This window comes from Agelaius phoeniceus, chromosome 4, assembly GCF_051311805.1.
Source record: "Agelaius phoeniceus isolate bAgePho1 chromosome 4, bAgePho1.hap1, whole genome shotgun sequence".
Taxonomy (NCBI): Eukaryota; Metazoa; Chordata; class Aves; order Passeriformes; family Icteridae; genus Agelaius; species Agelaius phoeniceus.
The window spans coordinates 62,734,770-62,758,740 of record NC_135268.1 but is presented as its reverse complement, the minus strand read 5'-3'; the positions used below and the strand labels follow the sequence as shown (position 1 = coordinate 62,758,740).

General features: G+C 39.4%; 1 protein-coding gene across 7 annotated transcripts in view; it reads right to left on the bottom strand.

Annotated features, from left to right (window-relative positions):
• Positions 1-23,875, bottom strand: part of KIAA0232 (KIAA0232 ortholog) — a 64,496-nt gene extending 40,621 nt beyond the window's left edge. For 5 of the 7 annotated variants that reach the window (XM_054633897.2, XM_054633901.2, XM_077177739.1 and 2 more), the window contains exons 1-2: positions 23,744-23,875; positions 5,272-5,775 (exon numbers count right to left, since the gene is read on the bottom strand). In XM_054633897.2, coding sequence (XP_054489872.1) covers positions 5,272-5,502 — 231 coding nt within the window. In that variant the 5' untranslated portion in view covers positions 5,503-5,775; positions 23,744-23,875. Of the gene's footprint in view, positions 1-2,101; positions 2,159-5,271; positions 5,776-6,646; positions 6,818-23,743 lie in introns of those variants that run through there. The other 2 variants (XM_077177738.1, XM_077177741.1) reach the window with 2 other exon arrangements.
• Between the last annotated feature and the right edge of the window lie 96 nt (positions 23,876-23,971).

Below are 23,971 nucleotides of genomic sequence, written 5' to 3'. Positions count from 1 at the left end.
TCACACAGATTATATTATCTTAATGCCATATTTACTGCATCGTAAACTGGTTTTAGAACACATGCATCTACAAATATATTTTAAATCAGCATTTAAACAACAATCAAATCTTAAAAGCACCTACTTGGTTTGCTACTAGGAAACTAAGAGCAAGGTATTCTGATCAAAAATTAGTCTAGCATGAAGTCAAAAGGCTGTCTCACAATATTCAGATCTCCACCAACAGCAATTCTGTGGGTGCCCAAAAGTTACAAACTTGACAGCAATTTCATGATTTTCTGCTTAATTTATCCAAAGTAAGTAAATTCAGTAATAAAATGCAAATGGTGAAAACATGTATACTTGGCAGAAACATTCTGCACTTTACTTACATTAAACAGTCTGTAAATCCACACAAATTTTATGAGGTTTTCCTTAATGGACCAAAAGTGACTAAAAAGTCATCTATCTCAGCACAAAATACCAGTGATTCCCAAACATTTTGAAAAGACCATTGACAGGCCTCAAAAACAACCCAAACCAAACTGAACCAAGTAAACTCCCTAACACACTCCCTAAATAATGAATATCTTATATAGCATTGTTCAAGAGATTTCTTTAGTAATCTTTAGGCCATGTAGACATGTAATATATGTGCAAATCAATTTGAGAATTGTTCTCTAGAAAGGTGGTACACAAGCAATATCTTCAGTTGTAGGAAAAAAAAAAAGGCAAGAAGGCAAGTCTATCACTGAAATCCTTACTTGTCTTCTGGTATGACAAACCTCAACTAGCCACAAAACCCTCAAAACTATTTCTGTGAACTGTATCACAGGAATCAAGGAAAATGTGGAAATCCAATTCATACTATCTTTGTATTTTCTATTCCATCCTTTGGCTCTTCCATCCCAAAGAGCCTCCTACTTCCACCCATTTAAACCCTCCCATCAGCAATATCATTGCTGCCAAACAAAAACAGAGGGGAGAGGGAAATTAAAAAAAAAAAAAAAAAAAAAAAAGAAAAAAAGTGTACACAGTCAGAATGAAGTACTTCTCAAGAACTTTTACATCTTGAGCTCTTAGACTCACTTCCAAAAGTAGCAAGCATGGCTTGGATAAGAATTGTGCTCTAGGTGCCAACAATAACTCAGTTACCTTCAGTACTTGAGTATTTCAAAACAAACCAACATGCATTTAAAGTGTGTATATTTAGAGAATTTTACAGTAATTCTTGATAGGTATGAATAACACATGTATAACCATAGCAGTCCTGAAGACCCTGGTACCACAGTACAGTTTACCATAAACAAGATTCCTTTCTTGGAAATTCTCTACTCCTTTGAAATACAGCTGGGCAAAACATACTGGATTATAAATTTTCCCAATATTTTAATAGCTATTTCAGCTTAAGCCAATGAGCCAGAATAGAAACTGCAAACATTCCAGTAAAATTTGGTTGCAGTGTATTAGGGTTTTACTTCCACCCATGTTTTCTGTATTTGCAAAAATCCGCTATGAACTCTCTGGAAACTCATGACTTACCAATCTAACATTTTGTGATACTGAGCCTGAATCCATATAACAATACCCAACAAAAACCATTCTAACTGGGCAAGGCATAGATGTAACACCACTAACAAACCCAAACAAAACCCAAACAAAACAATCCCACCCTCACATACATACAAATAAAGGGGAATGAAAACCAACACAACCCCCCCTCCACACACACCCACATCCTTAGTCCTATCTTCTATGCAGATATCAAACTAGCTCACTGCAGAAAAAAAGATAATATTGGAGACAGCCACAGAAATCTGCACCAGAGTAACACTGGAGAAGACTGCATCAGAATCAAGACCAAAACCCACATATTAAATATTACTACCAGAGCAGAAGGGAACATCCTGCTTATTTGTAAAAATAACCCTGAAGATCTAATCAATCAAGACTCCCAGAGTCAATCAAGATTCCCATATTCCTTTGAAATTCTTGTTTTAACTGTAAACAGAAGCGACTGATAACATAACAACAGCTATATCTTAAATATCTGTGTATGCCCAGTAAGGTTGGGAATGGGTTTTCTTACTTATTTTTGATACTAAATTTTTTTTGTACTTACCTGACAGAACCTCAGTCCAGACTTCAGAGTTCCATTTCCCTGCTACACTTGATGACACTAGAACATTATAAAGCAAGCACTGAAGGAGGCTCCCTGAAGCAACTAAAACAGTGCTAATGATACCATCAACACCCTGAGGTGGAAAGATCTTAATGACCATCTTCAGTCTGTAGCATTTCTAATGAAGATGACAGTATCCATAAGATTAAGACTTCCTAAATTAGTCCTCTTCACTCCCACCCCCCAAAAAAGCAAACTGCAATGGATTGTTCCTATTCATAATCCCATTGTGAGACTATACATTCCTTGTAACCTGCTCTAAACGGAAGCCACTGCTGTATTTTTAGGAAACAGGGATGGCTACTCACTATCTCCAAAAACAGAGTTCTAAAAGCAAAGAATCACAGAAACACATTACAGCTCAGGATGGAAGGGACCTCAAAGAACCATGTGGTCTACCCTTCCAAGGGAAAAGGAAAATAGACAAGAGTATCTAGCACCCTACGGCATCTCAAAAACCTCCAGCAACAGGGATTCTATCACATTCCTGAGGAGGCTGTTCCAGTGAATGACTGTTCTCACTACAAGAAAACAGAAAAGGAAAAAAATTCTCATATCAAGATGAAACTGCCCCCAGTGCAACATGTACCCATTGTCCCTGGTCTCCTCCATGTGAATAGACTGCTTCAGTCCTTTTTGTAGCTGTCCTATAAGTTGGAGAGAAATCATTGCAAAAAGACCACTATTGAGAATAGCTCTTGCCACGGAAATTCTGTTATCTTTCTTAAGAATTAAAGGAATCACATGAGAGAAAAAATTCCTGAGATGCCAAGGACCAAATGTTCGATGGGAATTAATCTGGATTAAAGAAGCTCAGCAACTCTAAGTATTTTACTCCTAAATTACTTCTCATTTAGGTATTTAATTCCTGTTCTCTTCCTTGACTTCTATTTGTAAGCAACACTAGTATATGTTTTTCCCCTTTAATATTGTACCCATCACCAAAACTGGATTGAAATTTCTTATACCTAAATACATGTTTTAGAGTAAAGACTTTTTTGTTTCTGAATAACTTCACCAAACAAAACTAATTTAAAATGTCAGGACATACAAAGAACCAGTAAGTAACAAGAAAAAAAAATTAAAATCAGTAATAAATAAATAACAAAACACATGTATTTAAATATTTCCTCAATTCTATGTTAGAAATTTGTACTTGCAGGCTTTACAGACTAAGCTATTTGAGGAAGGAATTAGGGAGCAGTATGTTTCATAACAGGTGCACCTAATCATTACTACAGAATATAATCCCAAAACTAAATAGATATTAGGTCTCAAAACTTAGGAAATAGTTATTTGAAGTAGGGCGAACACAGTAGAAGTAGATTATAAACAGGATCAAATGGGAGGAGGTGGAAAAAAAATCTTCCAGCTGCAAAGCCCAATGTTGTTCAGAAGACATCCTGCACGTTGGTACCACAGCACCCACTCAAAAACACAGGTTTTGGCTACCCTGTCAGCATGTGGTATTCTTCTCCCTTTGGCTCATTAGGTTCAGATAATCAACTTGGAAAGAGAACAGACACATTCCTAAAAGCTCTGTTATCAAACCCACAAAGGATCCAGTTAAAGTATCAAAATGAGAAATAAACTGAATGAGATTTTAATAATATAGTTACCCTGCTTCTTGCAAAGCCTGATAAAAAGAAAACTAATTGTGGCACTTCAGTAATTTGAAATATCACAGTAGCAACTTCAAAGTTATGACAGCGGTCTGAAATGGACTGAAAAGAAACACATTTTCATTTCCCCAAGGCCACTGGCCTATCTCTAAAGCTCCTCAAGTTCTCATGTGGCTTCAATTGGTTTCGTTTTTAATGTCCTCATCCCACATGCTCCTTTCATACAGGTTTTGGAACTTTTTTCTGCCCCCTTCTAAAATACAGGTATTCATGTCTGACCAAGACCTACATGTTAAGGTACATTCCAGAAAGTGCTTACACTGGGTTTTTTTAATTATTATTAATCATTGTGTTGTTGCTGATGTCACCTACTGCTGCCAGATACACTTTTGAAAAAAAAGAAACAAAAAAACTTTTACAGATACAGGATTTCTGGTTTGCACAAGGGAAGCATTAAGGCTGTTATGCATGGTAATGGTTGCTAAGAGTTCAAACACTGACAGCATCTGACATGAAATTTTTTGTTCTCCAATTACACTTACATCTATCTCACAATAACCTGCTCTGCTCTTGCTGGATTTTTAAGAAGATAAACTAGGAGACAATGGAATTTCTGAAGCAGTTAGGCAGCAATGCTTGAAGTATAACCAAAACAACAGTAATGAAAAAGAACTAATAATTAAGCTATCAAATAATAGGTATTTGCTTTTCTTCCTTCCCACTGTTACCACAGCCACCTTCTAAGACAAAGCCTATGTTTAATGGCATTTTCATCAGCCTTTTCAGAAAACACTGTAATTTCTCTGAGTCCTGAATCCGTAAACTCCACTATTAAAAGTATTTCTATACAGGTTCATGATGCAGACAAATAAAAAGAAAAAAAAAAAAAAAAGAAAAAAGGTATCAAGACTGAACACTATGTTCTAGGGTCATAACTCTCTTGCATGCTTTTTATCAGCATTCAGCATTAAAATTATTTTAGAAGAAATTAATCATGTATGCATAATAATGTATTTCAAATACTTGAATACTAAAAGATATTTGGGGGTGTTTATTCTTTACTGAAAATAGCACAACATAAAATCCACGGGAAGTGATGGGGGGGTCTACAAACTACTGTGAAGCTGGGCAATGTGACACAATTCACAAGAATTACATTCATTTACTAATGCTCCTATATTAAATTAAGCTTCCAATCACAAGTAGTGATGGTCTCCATTAAGGACACAGATATTCCAGTGTTAACAATTCTGATATCAGTTGTAGCCATATGAAAACATTGTTTAATGTAATTGCCCATACAGCAACCTAACTACTTTAATCTCAGTTCACCCATCAAATCTGACTGCTGTGTGGTTTATACCCTCCTTCCACCCACACACTTAAAGACATCCACCCCCACAGCTGAAGCATACCCAGGTATATACACAAAACATAACTGGTACAAAAACTCACTTTCACTGGACAACATCTAAAATATGTAAATACCTGTTCCTGCAGGTCGTAGTCATAGCTATCATGCAGCAGAAGACTGAGGACATACCGAGTATAAATCATGGCATCAATGCCACACTTCTCTAGCTCTTGTCCCAGCCAGGTCTGCACTGGACCCAAAGCATGTAGCAGAGACATTTCAGAAACAGATACAGGGCCTGGATAAGAGCTTGAGGAGCTTTCAGATGGCAAACCATCCACAACAACTGTACAGATAGGGCGCATGAATCTAGGTGGTTGGCATCCTTATAACGTGAAGCATTTTCTGGAGTTGATTTTCCGTCGGTATCTGGAGGTGATTTTCACTCCAGTAAATAGGAGAGAGGCTTGACTTCTAGGACAATCATTTATATTTCCTGGCTGTTAGCCGACTAGAGACGAACATCACTCTTCAGGCATGACCAGTGAATAAACTAAATCCTAATAGCAAACACATATGTAGATGTGTTTTTCTACCTTAATTTCACATTGAGGCCAGATGCAAGTCCCCAGCAGGACCTATAAAGAGGAAAAAATGATAAGTTGTGACAATATGTATCCATACATGAATAATATTAAACAGTGAAAAAACCCACCCAAAGTAGAAAGCAGTCATTTACATACTGCTTACTCCAAACATATCGTACATCTACTCAGTGTCATTTTGAAGAGTGACAGGAATTATTACAAGTTTAAAGGTGACTTTTAGAAAAGGTACTTTTTACTGTAGGAAGAGAGACTTTTTCATCAAACACTTCACAAGTAATCTGTCGATTGAAACATATGTCTGACCTAGCTTTATGGGAAAGCTGAGATTTTATTACTTTCACTATCTGCTGGAAAAACCCACTCTCATAAAAAAAAAAAGCCCTATGCTAGTTTGAATAAAGACTGCATATTTTGCATCACTAGAAGACAATATAATCCTACTGTTTTGCAGAGATACCCTTTTCTAGAATAGAAGTGTTTTGTTTATAAAACACTGAATTAATGAAATTCATCTGATCAGGAGTTTCATAAATCCTACTACTAAATAGTTACTACTACCTTCAGGTTCAGGTTTTTTGGTGGTGGTGGTGGTTTTTGGGTTTTTTTTCTTAGTTTCAATTATTTGCCTTGTTCCAGGACAGTAAAACATTTCATCATCCAAAAACTGTCCTCATAAAAATGTAAATCCCTGGAATAACTTCAAAAATTTGAGCAGAACATAATTTACCTATGCCAAAAATTAACATTTAACCCTCTTTACACAAAGCATACACCTGTCCTACCTGAGAGCTTAAACTCTAAACCATGTCCTAAAATAGACAAACTATCCTACGACTTATACCACCCACAATCACAAATCAATCTTGATAAGCCAGGGGCAGAAGGTGCAAGCACCACACACGTCAGCATTCTGCTCTTGAACGCAGAAAATGTCAGCCCAAAAAAGGCATTTTTGGATTGGTCTACTTATCAACCACATGCCAATCTGGCATTTGTGTAGGCCTTCTTTCTCCTCTCCAGCTTCTTAGCATGAGAAAACAAAGCTCAACTCCAAGCAGGAAATATCCCTTCACTGAAAGGAAACAAAATAGACTCAAGTGACTAAGCAAAATCTGCTGGTTTGTTTCAACCCCAGTGCAAGATAACCAGCACACAACAGCCATCACCTAATACAACTATCTGAACTAGGTACTGGGGGCAGCATTTCATGTGGGCAGCATGTGTTCTGCAGCCAAACAAAACTGAAAGTCGATACACGTCAACACAACAAAAGATTATAGTTTTTAGGAGCTTTCTTTATAGCATCACACAGGTACAAATGTGTAGTCCAGATTTTTCTAAGTCAATTGCAACATCACCAAATAGAAACCCATTAAGATCAGTTGCTACCGAGTTTACAAAACCCTTTGCCTCTCCCAAAGTGACCTTACTGCTCTGGTTGCAATGTTCATTTTGAGAAAGGAGAAAACACAAAATTATTCAATATTGCTCAGCAGCATGTTTCAATTAGTCAAAATCTTTTAAGTAAGCACAAATAACAGTAGGTAGAAACATGCTGCAAGGCACTGGAGGTTACTGCTTCAGCACATAATTAGAGAACAGAAAGTACAAGTAAAATCTAGTATTGTGACCCAAGGTAGTCCAAATCCAAGAGCCACATGTCCAAACTCTTAAGAAGTCCATACTATCTTAATTGTTAAAGAACAGCATTCCAGAAAATCTGTTCAGTCCTGCTGGCTCTCCACAGCACAGCATGTGATGAATGTTCTCCCCAAGTCAATGCCACAGCCCTTGTTGGCCCCCCAAATCCTACATTTCATAGATATAGGAAAACTGACACTCTTCATTTATCTTCTTTGAGACATGGTGCAGAACTACCTAAAGGTTCAAGGGAATGGGAGCCTCAATCCATCCCACTGCTACCAGTTTGATGCCAGAGCCACCAAAAGATGCTCAGAGCCTGGAAAGGGATTGTAGGTCAGCAGGAGAGCACCTGAAGAGCAGCACAAAGGAACTTCTGCCACTCCAGCCAGCAAGTTGGCTCCATTGAGAGCCCAGCTAAAATGGAAACACGTGAAGCAAAGACAATAAAAAAAAAAAAAAAAAAAAAAGAAGTTAGAGACATGCACATGCCTGCATGTCTATCATCTTATACTGGCATCACTAAGACATGGTGGGATGCCTCCTATGACTGGAGTGTTGGAATGGAAGGATACAGGGTGTTTAGGAAGGACAGGCACAGGAGACAAGGAGGGGACGTTACCCTCTATGAGAGTGACTGCCTGGAGTGCACGGAGCTCTGCCATGGAACAAAAGAGCAGCTGACTGAAAGGTTATGGGTCAGGATGAAAGGGAGGGCAGGGACAGGCCATGATATACTGGGGCTCTGCTACAGGCTCCCCATCCAGGAAGACTGAACTATGAAGTCCTCTATGGACAGACAGGAGCAGCCTCACATTCACAAGCCCTGGTCCTCATGGGGGACTTCAACCACCTCCATATCTGTTAGAGAAGCAACACAGCAGAGCATAAGCAATCCAGGACCAGGAGGTGCCTGGAATGTGGTAATGGTGATACCTTCCTTCCCTGACTTAGAGAAGCCAACAAGGAGAGGTGCCATGCTGGGTCTCCTTCTCACCGACATGTTGGGGCTGCTGGGGAATGTGAAGCTCAAGGGCAGCCTGGGCTGCAGTGACTGTGAAACAGTGGAGTTCAAGATCCTCAGGGCAGCAAGGGTGCACAGCAAGCTCATTGTCCTGGACTTCAGGAGAGCACAGTTTGGCCTTCTCAGGGATCTGCTTGCTAAAGGAGCCCAAGAAAACTGGTTAATATAGAAGATCACCTTCTCCAGGCTCAGGAGCAACGCATGCCTACCAAAGGAACCTGCATGGTTGAACAAGGAACTCCTGGACAAACACAAACAGAAAAATGAAGCCTACAGAGGGTGGAAACAAGGACAAGTAGCTTGAGAGGAATACAGAGAAATTGTCCAAGCAGCCAGGAATCAGGCAGGAAAGCTAAAGCTGTGATAGAATTAAATCTAGCCAGGGATATGATGCTTGATGAAGCTTCTACACAAGAAAAAGCTTCTATAGGTACATCAGTGGTAAAAGGGCCCCTATCTCAAAGGAGACCCAGGACACGGACAAGGCTGAGGTACTTAATAACTTCTTTATCCTGGTGTTCACCAGCAAGTGCTCCAGACACACTCCCCACTCCCTGGAGGTAAATGTGGGGACCGGGAGAATGAAAAACTGCCCACTGCAGCACTAGGTCAGATTTGGATTGATTTCATCTAAGGAACCTGAAGGACATGAGTCCATGGAAGCTGATGAAATACCCCTAGGTAGAGGGAACTTAAAAGGTGTTTGGAAGAAAAATGGGGACAGACTTTTTATAAGGGTCTGTAGTAACAAGATTTTGAACTAAAATCTGGTAGATTTAGATTGGACATTAGGAAGGTATTTTTACATTGAAGGGGTGAGACACTGAACAACTTGACCAGAGAAGCTGTGCATGATCTGTTCCAAGTATTCAAGGTCAGGCTGGGCAGGGCTTTGAGCAACCTTATCTAATGAAAGATGTCCCCACCCACAGAAGTGAGTGTTGATGATCTTGAAAGATTCCTTTCAACTCAAACCATTCTGATTCTATACGGCAAAGCTTCTGGATACTGAATCACTTCAATCAAAACTGTGACACATTGTTTAGCTCCTTAGTTAAACCTAGTAAGGACTGAATTTATGTTTCAGCTTTTCCCTGAACGAGATGATAATGGGGCCTCTCTTTTCTACCTTAACACTTATTTAAGTGAGACGTTTGAGAAATTCAGTTCTTGAGACCTAAACTAACGAAATCTGATTGACTTCAGCTGACCAGTTACAGTGTGTCTTGCTTTTATTAGATGGGGAAGAGAGGGAAAAGACAGCAAGAGAGAAACAGATTATAAGAGGAATTATGAAATCAGACAACAAAATTTTTGTAATTTGTTTTGCACTCCAGCTTTTTTGAATATCATATTCTATTACCTCTTTTACAATTCAGTTACATGATATAAAACCTGGAAATCTAAACAAATTTATTAAATATTATTTAAGAGTTCTCATTTTACAACTCTCAAGTGCTTTGTTTCACAGATGGCCTTAAGCATTTCCATTATGTTTTAAAGTTAATAAAATTTCATAAAGAGTATTTTTCTATCTCAGTACTAGAGAGATTTTCCATATCAAATTAATACAAGTCACTCAAAGAGCAAACATTTCTGCTGATAGATGTGAAGCTTGATTTTAGAAATAACACTTTCTGACAAATAAATTATTATCCCTCTTAAATCTATTTCACACTGTCTCACTAAAAATAATTTTTCCATCCTCACAAGGCCAGGGCTAATCTGAACAGAGGGAACACATTACATCTTAAATAATTAGTGGAAGCCTAGTTATTTTAACCAAGTCAGAAAGAATTCTCCATTTCCAGCTATAAAATATTACAGATGGACATGCCTTAGAACAAGAATTACCAAATACAAATTTAAACATCTGCATCAATACTTTCTGAAAACTACTTTTATTTACAAAGTAAAAAATATATGTTGAAACTATTTCAAAATAATTTCTCCTTACTCCACTTCTTAGTATATTTTTTCCTTTAAAGTAACCTTCAGTTTTTGCAATACTAATCAATGACCTTAACAAGGTCACACTAGTTAAACTGTCAGCAGCTTAACCAGTAGAGACACAAGGGCCAATTTATGAAGCATCTTCTAAGGACTGAGAACACAATATTGTATAAACACTCTGATTTTTCAACTCGGACTGTCTTAGAATACATGTAATTCTCAAAATTCTATTCCATGTGATAGACACTAAATACTCTTTTGATCTACAATAGACAGCAGAAGAAAATAACTAAACCTTGGTCTCCTTAGATCCAGCTATGGCAAAGCAACAACTTTAAATAACATATAGAAAGCAACAGAAAGGAGGATCAATGATATGGAAAGTGATGCTGGAGCTTTCCAGGTTTGTTCCCTACAACACATTTGCTCTTTTATGGTAAATAACCTTTTTTTGAAAATTAAGTAATCTAGTCTTCTCCATAAAATAACTGGAATATGGGTACTGTCAGAACAAATACACAGAACTTTTTTTTTAAGTGTCTTGGTACTACAATAATCAAAGTAACACAAACAACTTCTTGTGGCAGTTGTCTCTATGGGATACAGGATGATAGCATAAGATCAAAGATTACCAAAGAATGCAGTAAAAGAAAGGTGTAATTAAATCACTCTTCAATGAAGCTTGATACAATCACACCAAGAAAGTGCTAATGCATGGACTATCAACAGAAAGATTAACTAAAAGTTCATGCCAAGCAAGACAATTCCATGTCTTTAACAGCTTTTTTCCTCCATATTCTCTTGCATACTGTTAGAAAACAGTAACCAAAGCCAAACCACAAAACCCACTGAATTAATCTAAGGTAACCCAATCTCTATTTCATCAGCACCAAGAGGCCTCTGAAAATTGTGCATCCACACAGCAAGGTCCCAAACCAACATTTTTTGTAAATTAAAAAACCCCAAAACAATACAATGATTTAACACTCTTTCAAGTTTTCTTAAATATCAACTTTTAAAGCAGTAGAAGACATTGGAATAAGAAAGTAAAAACTATACCCCTTACAATTATCCCATCAGGTAAACTAAAGGTCCACAGACAATGTCTTGGGGATCATAAAAGGTAATTTGAAAAGGAAGTAAATCGTTTGCAGGCTTAAATTCACTACACTGGGGTCTATACTATCATTAGGAAAAAAAAAAAAGTTACAGGGTTACATATTGAAAGAGGTTGAAAACTAATACACTGTTTACTTGTACAACCTGTAAGTGAGTCTCTAAAAGCTCAAATTTACTCCTCACACATTTTGATACATTTCTAGAGAAAGCCAATCTCTTGGATAATCCACAGATACTACTTTTCCTTCCTTCAGTTCTCAAAAGGGAAAACATCTGTGTTTCCAGTGTTTCATGCTGCCTACTGATACATGTTAACAATTACACTAAACATATTCTCACACAATAGTTAAATCAAAACTGCTGTTTTATACAAAGTTTCCTCTAATATTCTTTGAAATACGCCAGTGCATGACACTGTTTAAATTAACAGCTCTCATTTCAAAAATTTTTTTCTCCACTTTGACACTGTTCATTTAAAAAATGAACATAGAAAAAATATATATATATTTTTTTTAATGTGGAGAGAGCACATTTTTGTGGATAGTCCACATTTTTTAACCAGAACAATGTTTTTCAAACTAATGTTTTTTTCCCAGAATGGTTTTATTAAAAGCAAACAATATGTCCTCTCTCTGGCAACTACAAGTGGGGAAAAAATATGAAAATCCTAATTAATATTAAAGAAAGTAAAAACTTAGTCAAGTTTGGTCAACAACATACCAAAATCACATATACAGTGCAGCAAATTTCAGTCCCCTTTAGAAAACTGATAGTCAAAAGCATGACCAAATTATATGATGGCAACAGAATTCCATATTGTTCTTATATATTGTGGAAGAATGTGTAATTTTACCCTAATTTCGTTTGTTTCTTTCCACAAAAACGCTGAACAAATCCTTAACAGAAAAAAACCAAGCAGCTACACACTGAGAAAGGCACTGTCAAAGCCCAAAACCAAAGCCTATTTAAAGTCTAGCAAACAATGGAATTTGTGTGCTTAATTTCACACAGTATTTAAAAGACATGTGAATTCAGAAGTAAGAGAGTTGTTATTTTTTAACCACATTCCTTGATAATCTAAGAAATTTGACTGTGTAGTCTTCAGAGCAAGGGCAGCTTTCTTTATGCACAACAAACTGCAAGAGCAGCAGCTTGATTCATGACCAAGGCACTGAAACACTACAGAAATATTGTCCTGCCATGAGAAACAGAGATTAAACACCTGGCTGCAATCAAAGCACTAGAAGTGGTCAGAAGCATAAAAGCAGCTCTGTGACTCAACTTTAAATATGCATAAAACCAACTTTTCTAAGAAGCATTAGCAAGAGGTACAAGAGTGATACAGTCCTATTTGTAATGGGTTTATGCTTCATAGGGAACTGGTGTCTAAGGAGGCTGGGCTTACGGTTCTAGGGTAACTCAAGTCAAAGAACCCACAGGGGAGATCGAAACCAGTGCCTGAGTGTTACTGCAAGATTTTTTCCCTTGCAAATCTGCAATCTTATTTTCATAACACTTATCCAAATGAAAATCTGAAGCTGCTAATCCTGTATAAAAGCTTAATGGAATTACTCAAAGGATTCAAGAGCTAGCATGTAAGCCCTAGTTACTTGGGTTAGCAAAGAAAAAGAACAGATATAATCAAGATGACACCAAGGGAACCCAGGGGAAGTCACCAGTACAGTTCTGAGAGATTCTGCTCTGGGACCTGTATTAACTGATAAATTCCTAAGTGGCTTAGAAGATAAGATGGGTGACAGTTTAGAAGCTACCAAAGGACAGCAAGTGACCAGGAATAGTGACTTCAGAGCAACTAAAAAAATACAGAAGGCCATTATGAAACTGGACTGGGCAACAAAAAAGTAAACAAAATATGGCATAGGCAAACTTGAAATGATGCATAGGGGCAATAACCACCCTATTCAGGCATAAATCAATGAGTTGTGAGCTATTAATCCATGTCTCTCCATGGATAGAGACTGATTTTTCAATATCTAATTTTTGTTGCTAGTACCAATGAGTTAGTAAGATCTACATACAAAACTTCACACAACAGCTAGCAGAATTCCTTGCAAAACCTTCAATGGAAATCAAGTAAGAGAGATCTCTTGAGAGTTTTCAATTAGACAAACCATATCAGGGTCAGGAAATCCCCTAGGCTGAAAATAGTGTATGGCTGAGGGAGAATTTAGGGGAGGTATCATTCCCCCTGTTCTGTTTTTGTCCCTAACTGCTCCTTTAGAGATGATGCTGCAGACAAGTGCAGGGTTTGTCAAAGCCTTTGTCTGAACCAGTACAGCTGCTCTTATAAAACATTTATGTTTACCATCATACAAGAACAACACTTCAAAAAACAGTTGCTGGAGGAGTGCAACAAGCTGATCCACTCACAGGGCCACACATTATTAACACACAGGACTTTGTTTAAAGATGTCAAAACATCAATCCTGTCAGGGAGCAAAAACCAAAAACAGCTATGGGAAACAGCTCTTAAGGGACGGCAGAATCAGCAGGTGAGACACTTGCACTAGGGGGTCAGTTGCATATCAAAGACCCCAAATTCTTGCCATCTGTGTATTCTTTACTTCTGCAAAACAAATATGTATGTAAGCTTGAAAATGTAAAACGTTTAAGCTAAGAAAAAAAGGCAAGACAGAAAGGAGAAAAGCATGACCTAAGAACAAAGCCTGTAGACACTATGTACACCCCAAAACTTCTTCATTTCATAGAATTGCAAGGTTTGAATGTGCCTTCATAAACAAGACTCTTTTGGAAAGGTCCTCATTACAGCAGGCTTGTAAAGAATCATCTCTGCAGAGTGGAGACTAATGAAGTGGTCCTTCAGTATATATAATATGACTTAAAAAGAATCTTTAATAAGCCTAATAGTTGGCAAGTTTTGCAGATCGTGGTTCAGTGGGAGTCTTGATAATTTGGGAATTTTATCTTCAAGATGGAAGTATTTTTATTTCATAGCATCACTCAGGAAACTGCTTCAGGAGGTCAACTCAATATTAAAGCTGCATTAAAAAAAACCCAAAAGCAAGCATGTCATTATGCAGCACATAGATACCACTTCAATAAACAGAATGGAGCTCAGAGCATTTCTGACAAAATAAAACATGACAAAACAATCTCTGGTACCACAGATTATGCAATTGCACCAGATAAGTTTAAGCACAGCACATCTGTAACCTGCAACCACCTCAACCCAAAGATTTCTATCTCCAAAAGTTTTGCTATTTAAGAAAGACTTGAAACTGTTAAAAATATGTCCATTGATCAGATTTAAGAAATGGGAAGATATCTGTAAATTGCCTGAATCTAGAGAAGTGAAATGCTGCCTCACTATTATCAAATACTTGGCTGCCATTAACAATGGCAACAATTATATTATTTAAGAATTTGTCCAAAAGGTTATCCAGCTACCAATAGAGTACTAATAATTCCATTCTATCCTTAAAAAACAACAAACAGAAACTGACATCAGAAATTTTTTTCCTATTTAGTTTGTTAGTGTCTACACTGGTGTTTGAACCAAATTTTACTTTGTTTAAACATGACTACTTTTTTTTTTAAATCTTAGCTGAAAAAGAAAAAATGTACACATATAGCATAACTTAGATGTGTGATAACTTTTTAGAACTTTAAAAATACAAATCAGCATCTAATGACAAAGAATTTTGGTAAATGTTTTTCACATTAAAAATTAATTAAAACAATGTCACACAAAGACTTAAAGGAATTACTACTGCTGCCAGCACAAGAACCAGTTTGCAAAAACCAGAAGTGATCATTTTTATAGCAGTAGTTACTAACTTCCAAGAGAACAATAGCAGCAGCATTTTGACAGAGATACCTCTGTGGATGACATGAAGGTGAGTCAGTTTAACAGGAACTGCACCACCGCTGCACATTGCCACCAAGAGAGGACAAGACATTCCACTGTTTCTCTATCCTCCCCTCCATGTTCCCACCCTCCTGTCCTTGTACTTTACACATCCACTGCGTGGCTGCAGAGATGAACTGTATCAATTTTTTGTTCCAAAGGGAAAGATTTCATTTTTGGTAACCCAGTCTTAAAAAAATACAAATCAGTGATCACCTTGCTCTCTCGCCACAGAATTTCTACATGTGGCGTAAGAGAGGAAGTGGGGTTGCCCCTTTCAGCAGCAACCCACTATTAGATCCACTTAAGAATAACAAGAAAACATTAGGAAGGCAGAATGCAGAAGCTACATTTTAGCTAATTCAAATCCAAGTCTTTCAGACAATAATTATTCTAAGGAACGTGAAGTGTGCAAGCCAATTCAGGTATTTCAATAGGATGATATTTACTTCCAATATTTTTACAGAAATTCACTAAGCACCCATGTAACCACACCCTGTACTCGTAACATCCAGGAGACTCAGTCTCAAACAGTAGCCTGGTGATAACAAAGAAATTACTGGTTCCTTCATATTTGCTGGGAGAGAAGTAGGTGTTGCTCTGTAACTAAATGAGAACAGGATGGATCACCCAAGTGTGGAGAACCCAAGAGAATGTGTGGTAGTGCAGACCTCAAACACTGAGGCAGTGCCTCACCTCACACTTTACCCTCCAACCACCACAGTCATTTCTGTACCACTAACATCAGCTTTCAGACCTTTCTGCTATATTTCTTTTACCACTGAAGACAATGGTATGATTTAAGATTTTCAGTTTGAACTTTCAGATCTTAGCAGTGTACCAGGGCAATGCCCAAGACACGCATCCTGCTCTCTCTTGTTCAGCTCAGTTTATTACACAGGGATTGCCTGGATGGGCTGCCACTGGACCTGAGAGATCCTGGGGAGAAATACTTTTCTAGATGCAACTTCAAGAAGGAGATTGCTACAGTCTTTTCTGTTCAGTCCCATGAGAATCTTCACACGAACACTATTTATCAAAAGCAGTACCTTTTACTATGTACACATCACTGATTACCATCATCATACTTCAATAACACTTCCTCAGATTTATGGAAACATTAATGGAGTTAACAGACAACAAAACCAAATAGAACTGTGATCACACAGATGCACATATTTTGAGTTCACCAAGAAATTTATCTTCAGGATTTTTTGGCAGGTAAACTTTGTAAGCTTTCTACTACTTGTGTCTCACTGTATTTACTAGCCTTATTTATCACCTAGAATACATGCAGGACTTCAAAACACAACACAGGATGCAGTCAAGTAATGGAAAGATTAAGATATATGCTCTTGACTATTTGATCATTTTCTTTCCTGCCCTCCTGATGTCCTTTATTTACTTAACTTTTAGAGCAGTTCAAACTACCTGCTACCAACAGGTACTTGCCTGTATTTGAACACCATTCCCAAGTGGGATGGTAGTTCTTGGAGGCCCATGCACTAAGTTACACATGTGTGCATTAAAACAGATGAGACCCCAGTTTTGAACACCTCAGTGAGAGACACAGGCACCCACCCACGTACCCCAAAATGTGCTGCAGACTCCTCCAAGGCACAGGCAGCCACCAGGTGGAATCACCCTCCAGGCCACCAGTGCGACCACCCTGATAAAATATTCTGTGCTCTTCATATCAGTGGAATCCAATGGCCACTCTTGTAGTGCAACCATACAAGATTTATTTCAATTAATATACAATTTACTCTCAGAGACACACTGCATCTTTCATTCAGGCAAGGAAAAGGAGAATGAATTATGAATACCAAAGATCCAACCACCAGTGTTCATTTAAAGGCTATGATATTTGTCCTGCTTTTATACTTGCAAGGTTAATAATCTATATGTATATAAACAGCTAACTCATTAAAGACCACACTGTATATTTTACTCTGGTTTATTAATTTCTTTAATTTGTATGAAAGTATTTTCTGAATACTTACTATTGATGTTTTCTATACTTGGTCTGCAGCTCAGGGAGTTAATTACTATCTTGCTGAAAAGCTTTAAATAGCTTCATAAAGCGTTTAAGAACAAATATAACTTCACCTAACTATACAGCCTTTTCAGCAGTTATTTTAATAAAAAGAAGTTTCTCTAAATTCAGTTGAAAGTCATATATAGACAATGTTTTCATTAATAAGAGTGTAAAAACTTACAGGATGTGTCAGCCACAGGAGGCTCAGTAAACACAAAGAGTTCTGACAAGTTGAATTTGCAAGCTCTACAACTTAACCAGCAGAAGATACTGAATTTACAGCACATAAAATATGTGGCCTACAAAGAAAATAGTTTCAAATACTTTTCCCCTGCCCCTCTACCACCTCTGATTTTTATTCCAAAATATTAGTAAATGAACTTCCATTTATGAAATTGAGATCCGAAGTAGGATACTTTGCAATTTTGAAGAGAATAGCAAGTCAACATGAAATAATTTATATTTTAGCATTTGAATGAATTTGCATAGGCATTTATTGTTCAGTTTATGTTGTAAGGCTGCCAGGCTTTTTCCACAAAAACAGTGATGATATTTGTTATCATATCTCCACTTTTATGATTAGGTATGTTGTTTAAAAACACTACTTATTAAAAAAAGTTTACTAACTGAATAAGCAGGACAATTTAATATTGCTCTTAAAATAATACATTTGCTGCTTGATACTTCAAATGACAGATGAAAAGGTCATTTTACTAAAGTGCAACCAGAAAACCTCTTACAAAAACAGCAGGTCAGCATTGCATTAATTCTCTTCAAGGAAGTTACTGTACTGTTAACCAAGGCATTTCTTTCACAATTCAAGAACAAAGTTACTAAAAACTGGAACTCTGAGGTTTCTCTGAAGTCAGTAAGATATTCAGTTCAGAGAGACTGGTGAAAAAATCATCTACATACGATAAACTAATATCTGAACTTACAGAGGCGTTTTAACTTTTGTGTCACCTCACACAAGTCAACATGACTTCCATCTAAACTGCTATAAAAACATCAATAAAACAAAAAATTACTAAAGGTGATTCAGTTTCACTGTCAAATGCAAGACTTAAATATGCAGTGGATTGAACATCTACCTCAGAAAACAGAACCAGAAGAACAATTCACTGAACAGTAGTCTTTAGCTAATTAGTACCAGTAATTAGCTCAAAGTCTTCAGAGAGCAGAATCAAATATCATGAAACAGTAAAAGCTTTTCCTGTACCTTAAAAAGTAAAGATATGAACCCAACAAATAACTGGAAGCTGGCTCCATTTCTTTCAGGACATTCCAGTGTCCTAAATACAATGCAATGTTTTAATGTGTGTTTGCACATCCACTCAGCCAGTCTTCAATTTTGGTTCAAGTTCACAATAACACATTACAGTGTCACAAGGATCTTGTGAGAATTAATTACTCATCCAGTGGCAGCAATAGGCATTACTGATTTCTTCATTAGAGATTCTTCAAGCAGACCTTTTCCTTTAGGCTAATAAAACACAGTTTTCTTTAAAAGTACATATGACACACGGTAAATAACTTCTTTAATCAATCTGTGTATGTTTTAGCATGTTTTCCCATTTTACTGTTGATGATTATTATCTCAATCCAAGCCCTGACTATGCTAACACTGCCTGGAATAACCCTGCAGATGATACAGATCTTGCAACCCCGCTCTGCTGCTCTGATGTTAAAGCTGTACCATCTTATGTCAGGTTGCTTTATTTTTCCTGGCCTTCAGCCACCCCCAGTCTCTTACTCCCTTATCTGTCTCTCTGTACTTTCTTCCACAGTCCATATATGCAAAATCTCATTGGCAAGACAATCTTGTCTCCCTTCAGCATTCTACAACCAAACCATAAAAACAAACTCACACAATTTAACAACCTACAAAAGGGATAACAGCTACTCCTTCCCATACAGCACCTTAAACACAAGCACATGAAAATGAAATTTCACTTGAATTCACTCAGTGGTACAGCTGATAGAAAACTTCAGGCAGGTCTCTTTTCTCAATCCCAGCCAAGCCTCTATCCAGCAGACCTTGTTCCTTTGGTAAATTTAATAATAACTAGAGAAAGATTTTTAAAAGCTGTAAAAACTCCACAAAATTATTCAGATTTCGTCCCTGTTACAATTTATTTTTATTTATTAACAAACCTTTTCACACAGAGTAAAAATTTTCACCTGCAATCCTCTCTAGAATAAGGCCTAGAAAGTTACAGACACAATTAACATTAGCATGAACTGCATATTTGAAATTTCTTCCTCAATACAGCAAAATCCAGAAATTTAAACATTCCCCAAATTTTAGTAAAAATGAAAATCACTACAGCAAACCTGAGCACAGACTTAGAAGGACAGAATTAAACTTACATGTAATATCAGAACTGAAAAAATAATTTAAATACATAATTTATATTTCCACGCTAATATAATTAAAACATCACATGTAATATCACAAGAGTGAAAAATTAATTTAAATACTTCACTATTTAAATATCCACACTACTGCCTCAGAAATAAATCTCTTGGAAAGACACATTCCATATGCTCTCTTTGGTATCAAAGTTTTGAACAGAATTTAGATGCAGGAACAAAACAAACAATGTATAGTATTATGCAGGTAGATCCAAACATCCTGCATATGAAATTATATAGGAATAAAATACTCAGTAGCTTCCAATAAAGCTACAGAAACAGCTGCTAGTAAGATGTCTGTGAAAGAATCATCTTTGTACTGAATGTTTAAGCTACTCAACCCTTCCCCCCACCCCCAACCACTTCTGTGGGCCAATAGAATACACATTATATCTCTTAACATCCAAACAAATGTACCCAACCAACTTTCAGGAAAGTAGAGCAAGATGCTTTTTAGTAAAAATATTATAACTAGCCCATCTAGATCTTTTTCTACTAAAACATTCTTAGTCTTGCAGTTATATGGTACTTCTGACTATAAAAATCTGGTAAATTATTTCCAAATTAACAAAAAACCATAATTTTCCTTCCAATCAGACAATTTTCCTTTTGTCTGTGCATTGAAACGTAACCAATACTCATTTGAATTTTTTTTCTTTTGTATTATCTAATTGACTTTAGTTGGAAAAAATTCTTGGGGCAGGACTACAGGGATGGACAACACAACTCATTTCTGCAATTCCATTTGGAAAATTATCCAAACAGCTTGTCACTTTTCTTGGACAAAAATGAAGGATACCAATGTCTGTTCCACAAGATAGAAGAATATCTTAAAAACAGACTATCCCAATAAACAGAACATATTAAATAGCTTCTACAAGATCATTTGTATTCCAAGCTCCATTAGCAATGCAGATAATGGGAATATTTCCTGCTAACTCTCCAACTCTCACAGGAATTCTAAGTCTTACTACCTTCACCACATTCTGCTTTACCAGACATTGCTGCCTATCCTATTATAATGCTAAATTGTTACTTTCAGTTATTAGCTATTGCTTAAAGAAGCAGCAAACAGACACGATTTTGCTAGGATTCCAACTAAGAACATAAAGTGTCTATTCTGACTCTACAACACTATGCCTAAAACCTAGTAAAATCCTTCAAGAAAATTCATCTGTGCACAGGTGAATTTAAAGGTTGCTTTATTCCCCCTATTTGCCTAGAAACAAGATGCTCAAGATGGACAAATAATGAAGTTTTGAACAGTATCTAAATCTTCCTCTGACCCTATTCCTGCTAGAATGCACAGCAAATGAGCAAAGGAAAATGCTGACATCATTTTACCCCTATGGAATTGCTCTTACGTGGAAGAATAACAAATAGCAACATCAAAAGCAGTGGGGAATGCTGAAATAAGCCTATGAAACAGGCATAATAAGGTAAGAGAAGTTCAGGGCCTCCATTTTTTCTTCTTGAGTCACATATGGATCTCTTTGACCCTTACTTTCCTTCCAATTGCACTGCTCATGAGCAGAAAAGCTGGAGGGTCATATACCCAACCCAAATTTACAAAATCTGTGGACTCAAAGGGTCTGAATCCCAATGGTGCCCCAAACAGACAGATAAAGTTCTGTCACTGTACACGTGTTAATATCTGTCAAGCAGAACATGAGGCAATGGTGGGGATATGCACTGCTGAGGCTTTTAATGGCCTGTCTCAGGACTACCCCTATAATTGTCAAGTCTTTGAAAATAAATAACATTATGAACAGATAACATGCTACTCATTTTATTCAAGTCACTTACATCCCCTCTTATATCTCAATGGTGAAGAGAGAAGATTTTGATACCTATATGATATGCTTTATTGACTAGAAGAGAATGATTGTACACTACCATTTTAGCATATCCATACTAACAAGAACAGCAGATGGAGGATTAGTACAAAATAAAATCTGTACAGTTACATGTCAAGTAACAGTCAAGTTCCATGTCATTTACTTTTGTAAGGCATATTTTTGCCTTAAATAATAAAGGAAAACGTCAATTACAGGCTACCATGGATTGTGAGGAGTTTGCAATACCTAGGGTTTAAGCACTGCAGTGAAATACTTTGCTTAACACAATTATCTACTGAATCATCACGAGTTCACTTTTGACAGTTAAGAAACCAAAGTCAATCGGCAATTCCTACTTCATTCCAGGAATACAGAAGAAATAGACAGTGTACAATAGAAACCATAAACATTTCAAAGGGTTTGAATGAAGAAAAGCAACTACACGGACCACAGAGGCCTCTGATCCCAAGCTTATAAATTACAGCCCAAATCACTTATACACAGAAAACATCAGACTACAGGAATGCATTTTATTTGAAAGGAAGGACAAGCAAATCGTACTATTTTCACCCTTCAGATCAGTATCAGGTACTGCAATGAGTAATTAAAACAAAGACAAGACAGAAAAAAAAAAAGCACCGCACTTTGGCTTTCTTCAACTTTCATAACACGATTCAATACGTGTACACTTTTAATCGAGACGACACGACGAGAGGATGGAAACGAGTTTGCCGGAGCGAAGTGTCAGTTTGTGTCACTTCTGCATTCAGCTGTAACCTTCGCCAAACCTTGTCCCCCACCCCGCCCATCGCCCGCGAGAGGCCGCGGCCGGCGGTCCCGCCCCAGCGGCGCCCGTCTCCCAGCGCCCATAGGCTGCGGCTCCCGTCAGTCTGCCATCAGCCCAGCTCCGCCTCCTCCAGCAGCAGCAGCCCTAGCCCTCCTATCCGCCTTTTGCCTTCAATAGGCCCTAAAGGACAATGCTGCTGGAAGGGGAAAAAAAAAAGAAAAAAAAAGAAAAAAAAAAAGAAGAAGGGAGCGAGCCCCGCCAGAGCGGCCCTCGGGGCAGCGCTGTGAGGCCGCGGCTCAGCCGGGGAGGTTTCCATCGGCCCCAGCCCGTCCCCAGCTCCCCCTCCCCGGTGCGCGGCCGCCGCTGCGCTCTGAACGCCCGCTCAGGATGAAAGGTCACGGCGTGAGCACCAGCCGGGCCCGGCAGCGCTACAACCCCGTCACCTCAACCTCGGGGTCAGACGGGGCAGGCGAGGCGCTGCCCGGATCGGGATCTCCCTACTCCGACCCCGAACCGCCGCATCCTCCGCTTTGCCGTCTGCTGGCGCCGGATGACACCGGCGCGGGCCGGCACCCGCGGCGGGTGGGTTCTGGGTGCCGCCTTTCCTTCCCTCCTTCTCCTCCCCTGCTCCCTGGCGTGAACCAGCCCGAGGACACCGAGCCGCTGCTCCCGCTCCAGGCTGGCGCCTTCCTCCCGGCCGCGGCACAAGCCGCTCACCTAGCGCCGGGTCCCGCCGGGATGGAAGAGCGCGGAGCCGGCGGCAGCCAGGGAGGGCTCAGCTCCCCTCCCGGGCAGCGCTCTGACCGGGGCACCCCGGCCGGGCCCCCCGCCCCGCCCCCGAGCCCTGCCCGCCGCCGGTCGGCAGCCGCCCCCCGCCCGGCCCCCAGCGCTCCTGTCACCCCCTCCCCGGCCCCTTCCTCCCGCGCCCCCCGGCACGCTCCCGCCGCGCTGCGCCAGGCGCAACCCAAGAGCGGGACGCGCCGTCCCGGGAACCCGTCCTCCCGGCGGGACCAGGCCCGGCCCCGCAACTCCTCCTCTTCCCGGGCTGTTAGCGGAGCGGGCAAGGATGCGCGGGCCTTCCCGGCCGGGCCCCGAGCCGCCGGCCCGGCGCTCCTGGGGGTCCAGCCCGCCTGTCCCAACGCAGCGGTGGGAAGGAAGCGGGGGAGGGGAAGGGCGCCCGCCGCCGCCTCCCGGCTCCGTCCTCCCGTTCCACGGGCAGGGCGGCTGCCACTCTCCCTCCCTCCCTTCAGCCTTGCCCCTCCCTCTGCTCCCCGGGCCCGCGGCGGGCATTTACCTGCCGTGGTGGCGCAGAGCGGGGCCCTGGGGCCTCTGGCAGCCGGAGGAGGCAGCGGACTCCGTCCCGCTGCTGCCGTCCCCGAGTGAGGCGGGCGGGACGGAGCCGGGACCTGCCCCGGGAGGCGTTACGTAAACCGGCGGCGGCGGCGGTTCCAGCGCCACGGGGAGGGAAGGAGGGAGGGAGGGGGCCGGGCCGGCCGCTCCGTCACCCGGCAACGGGACTCAG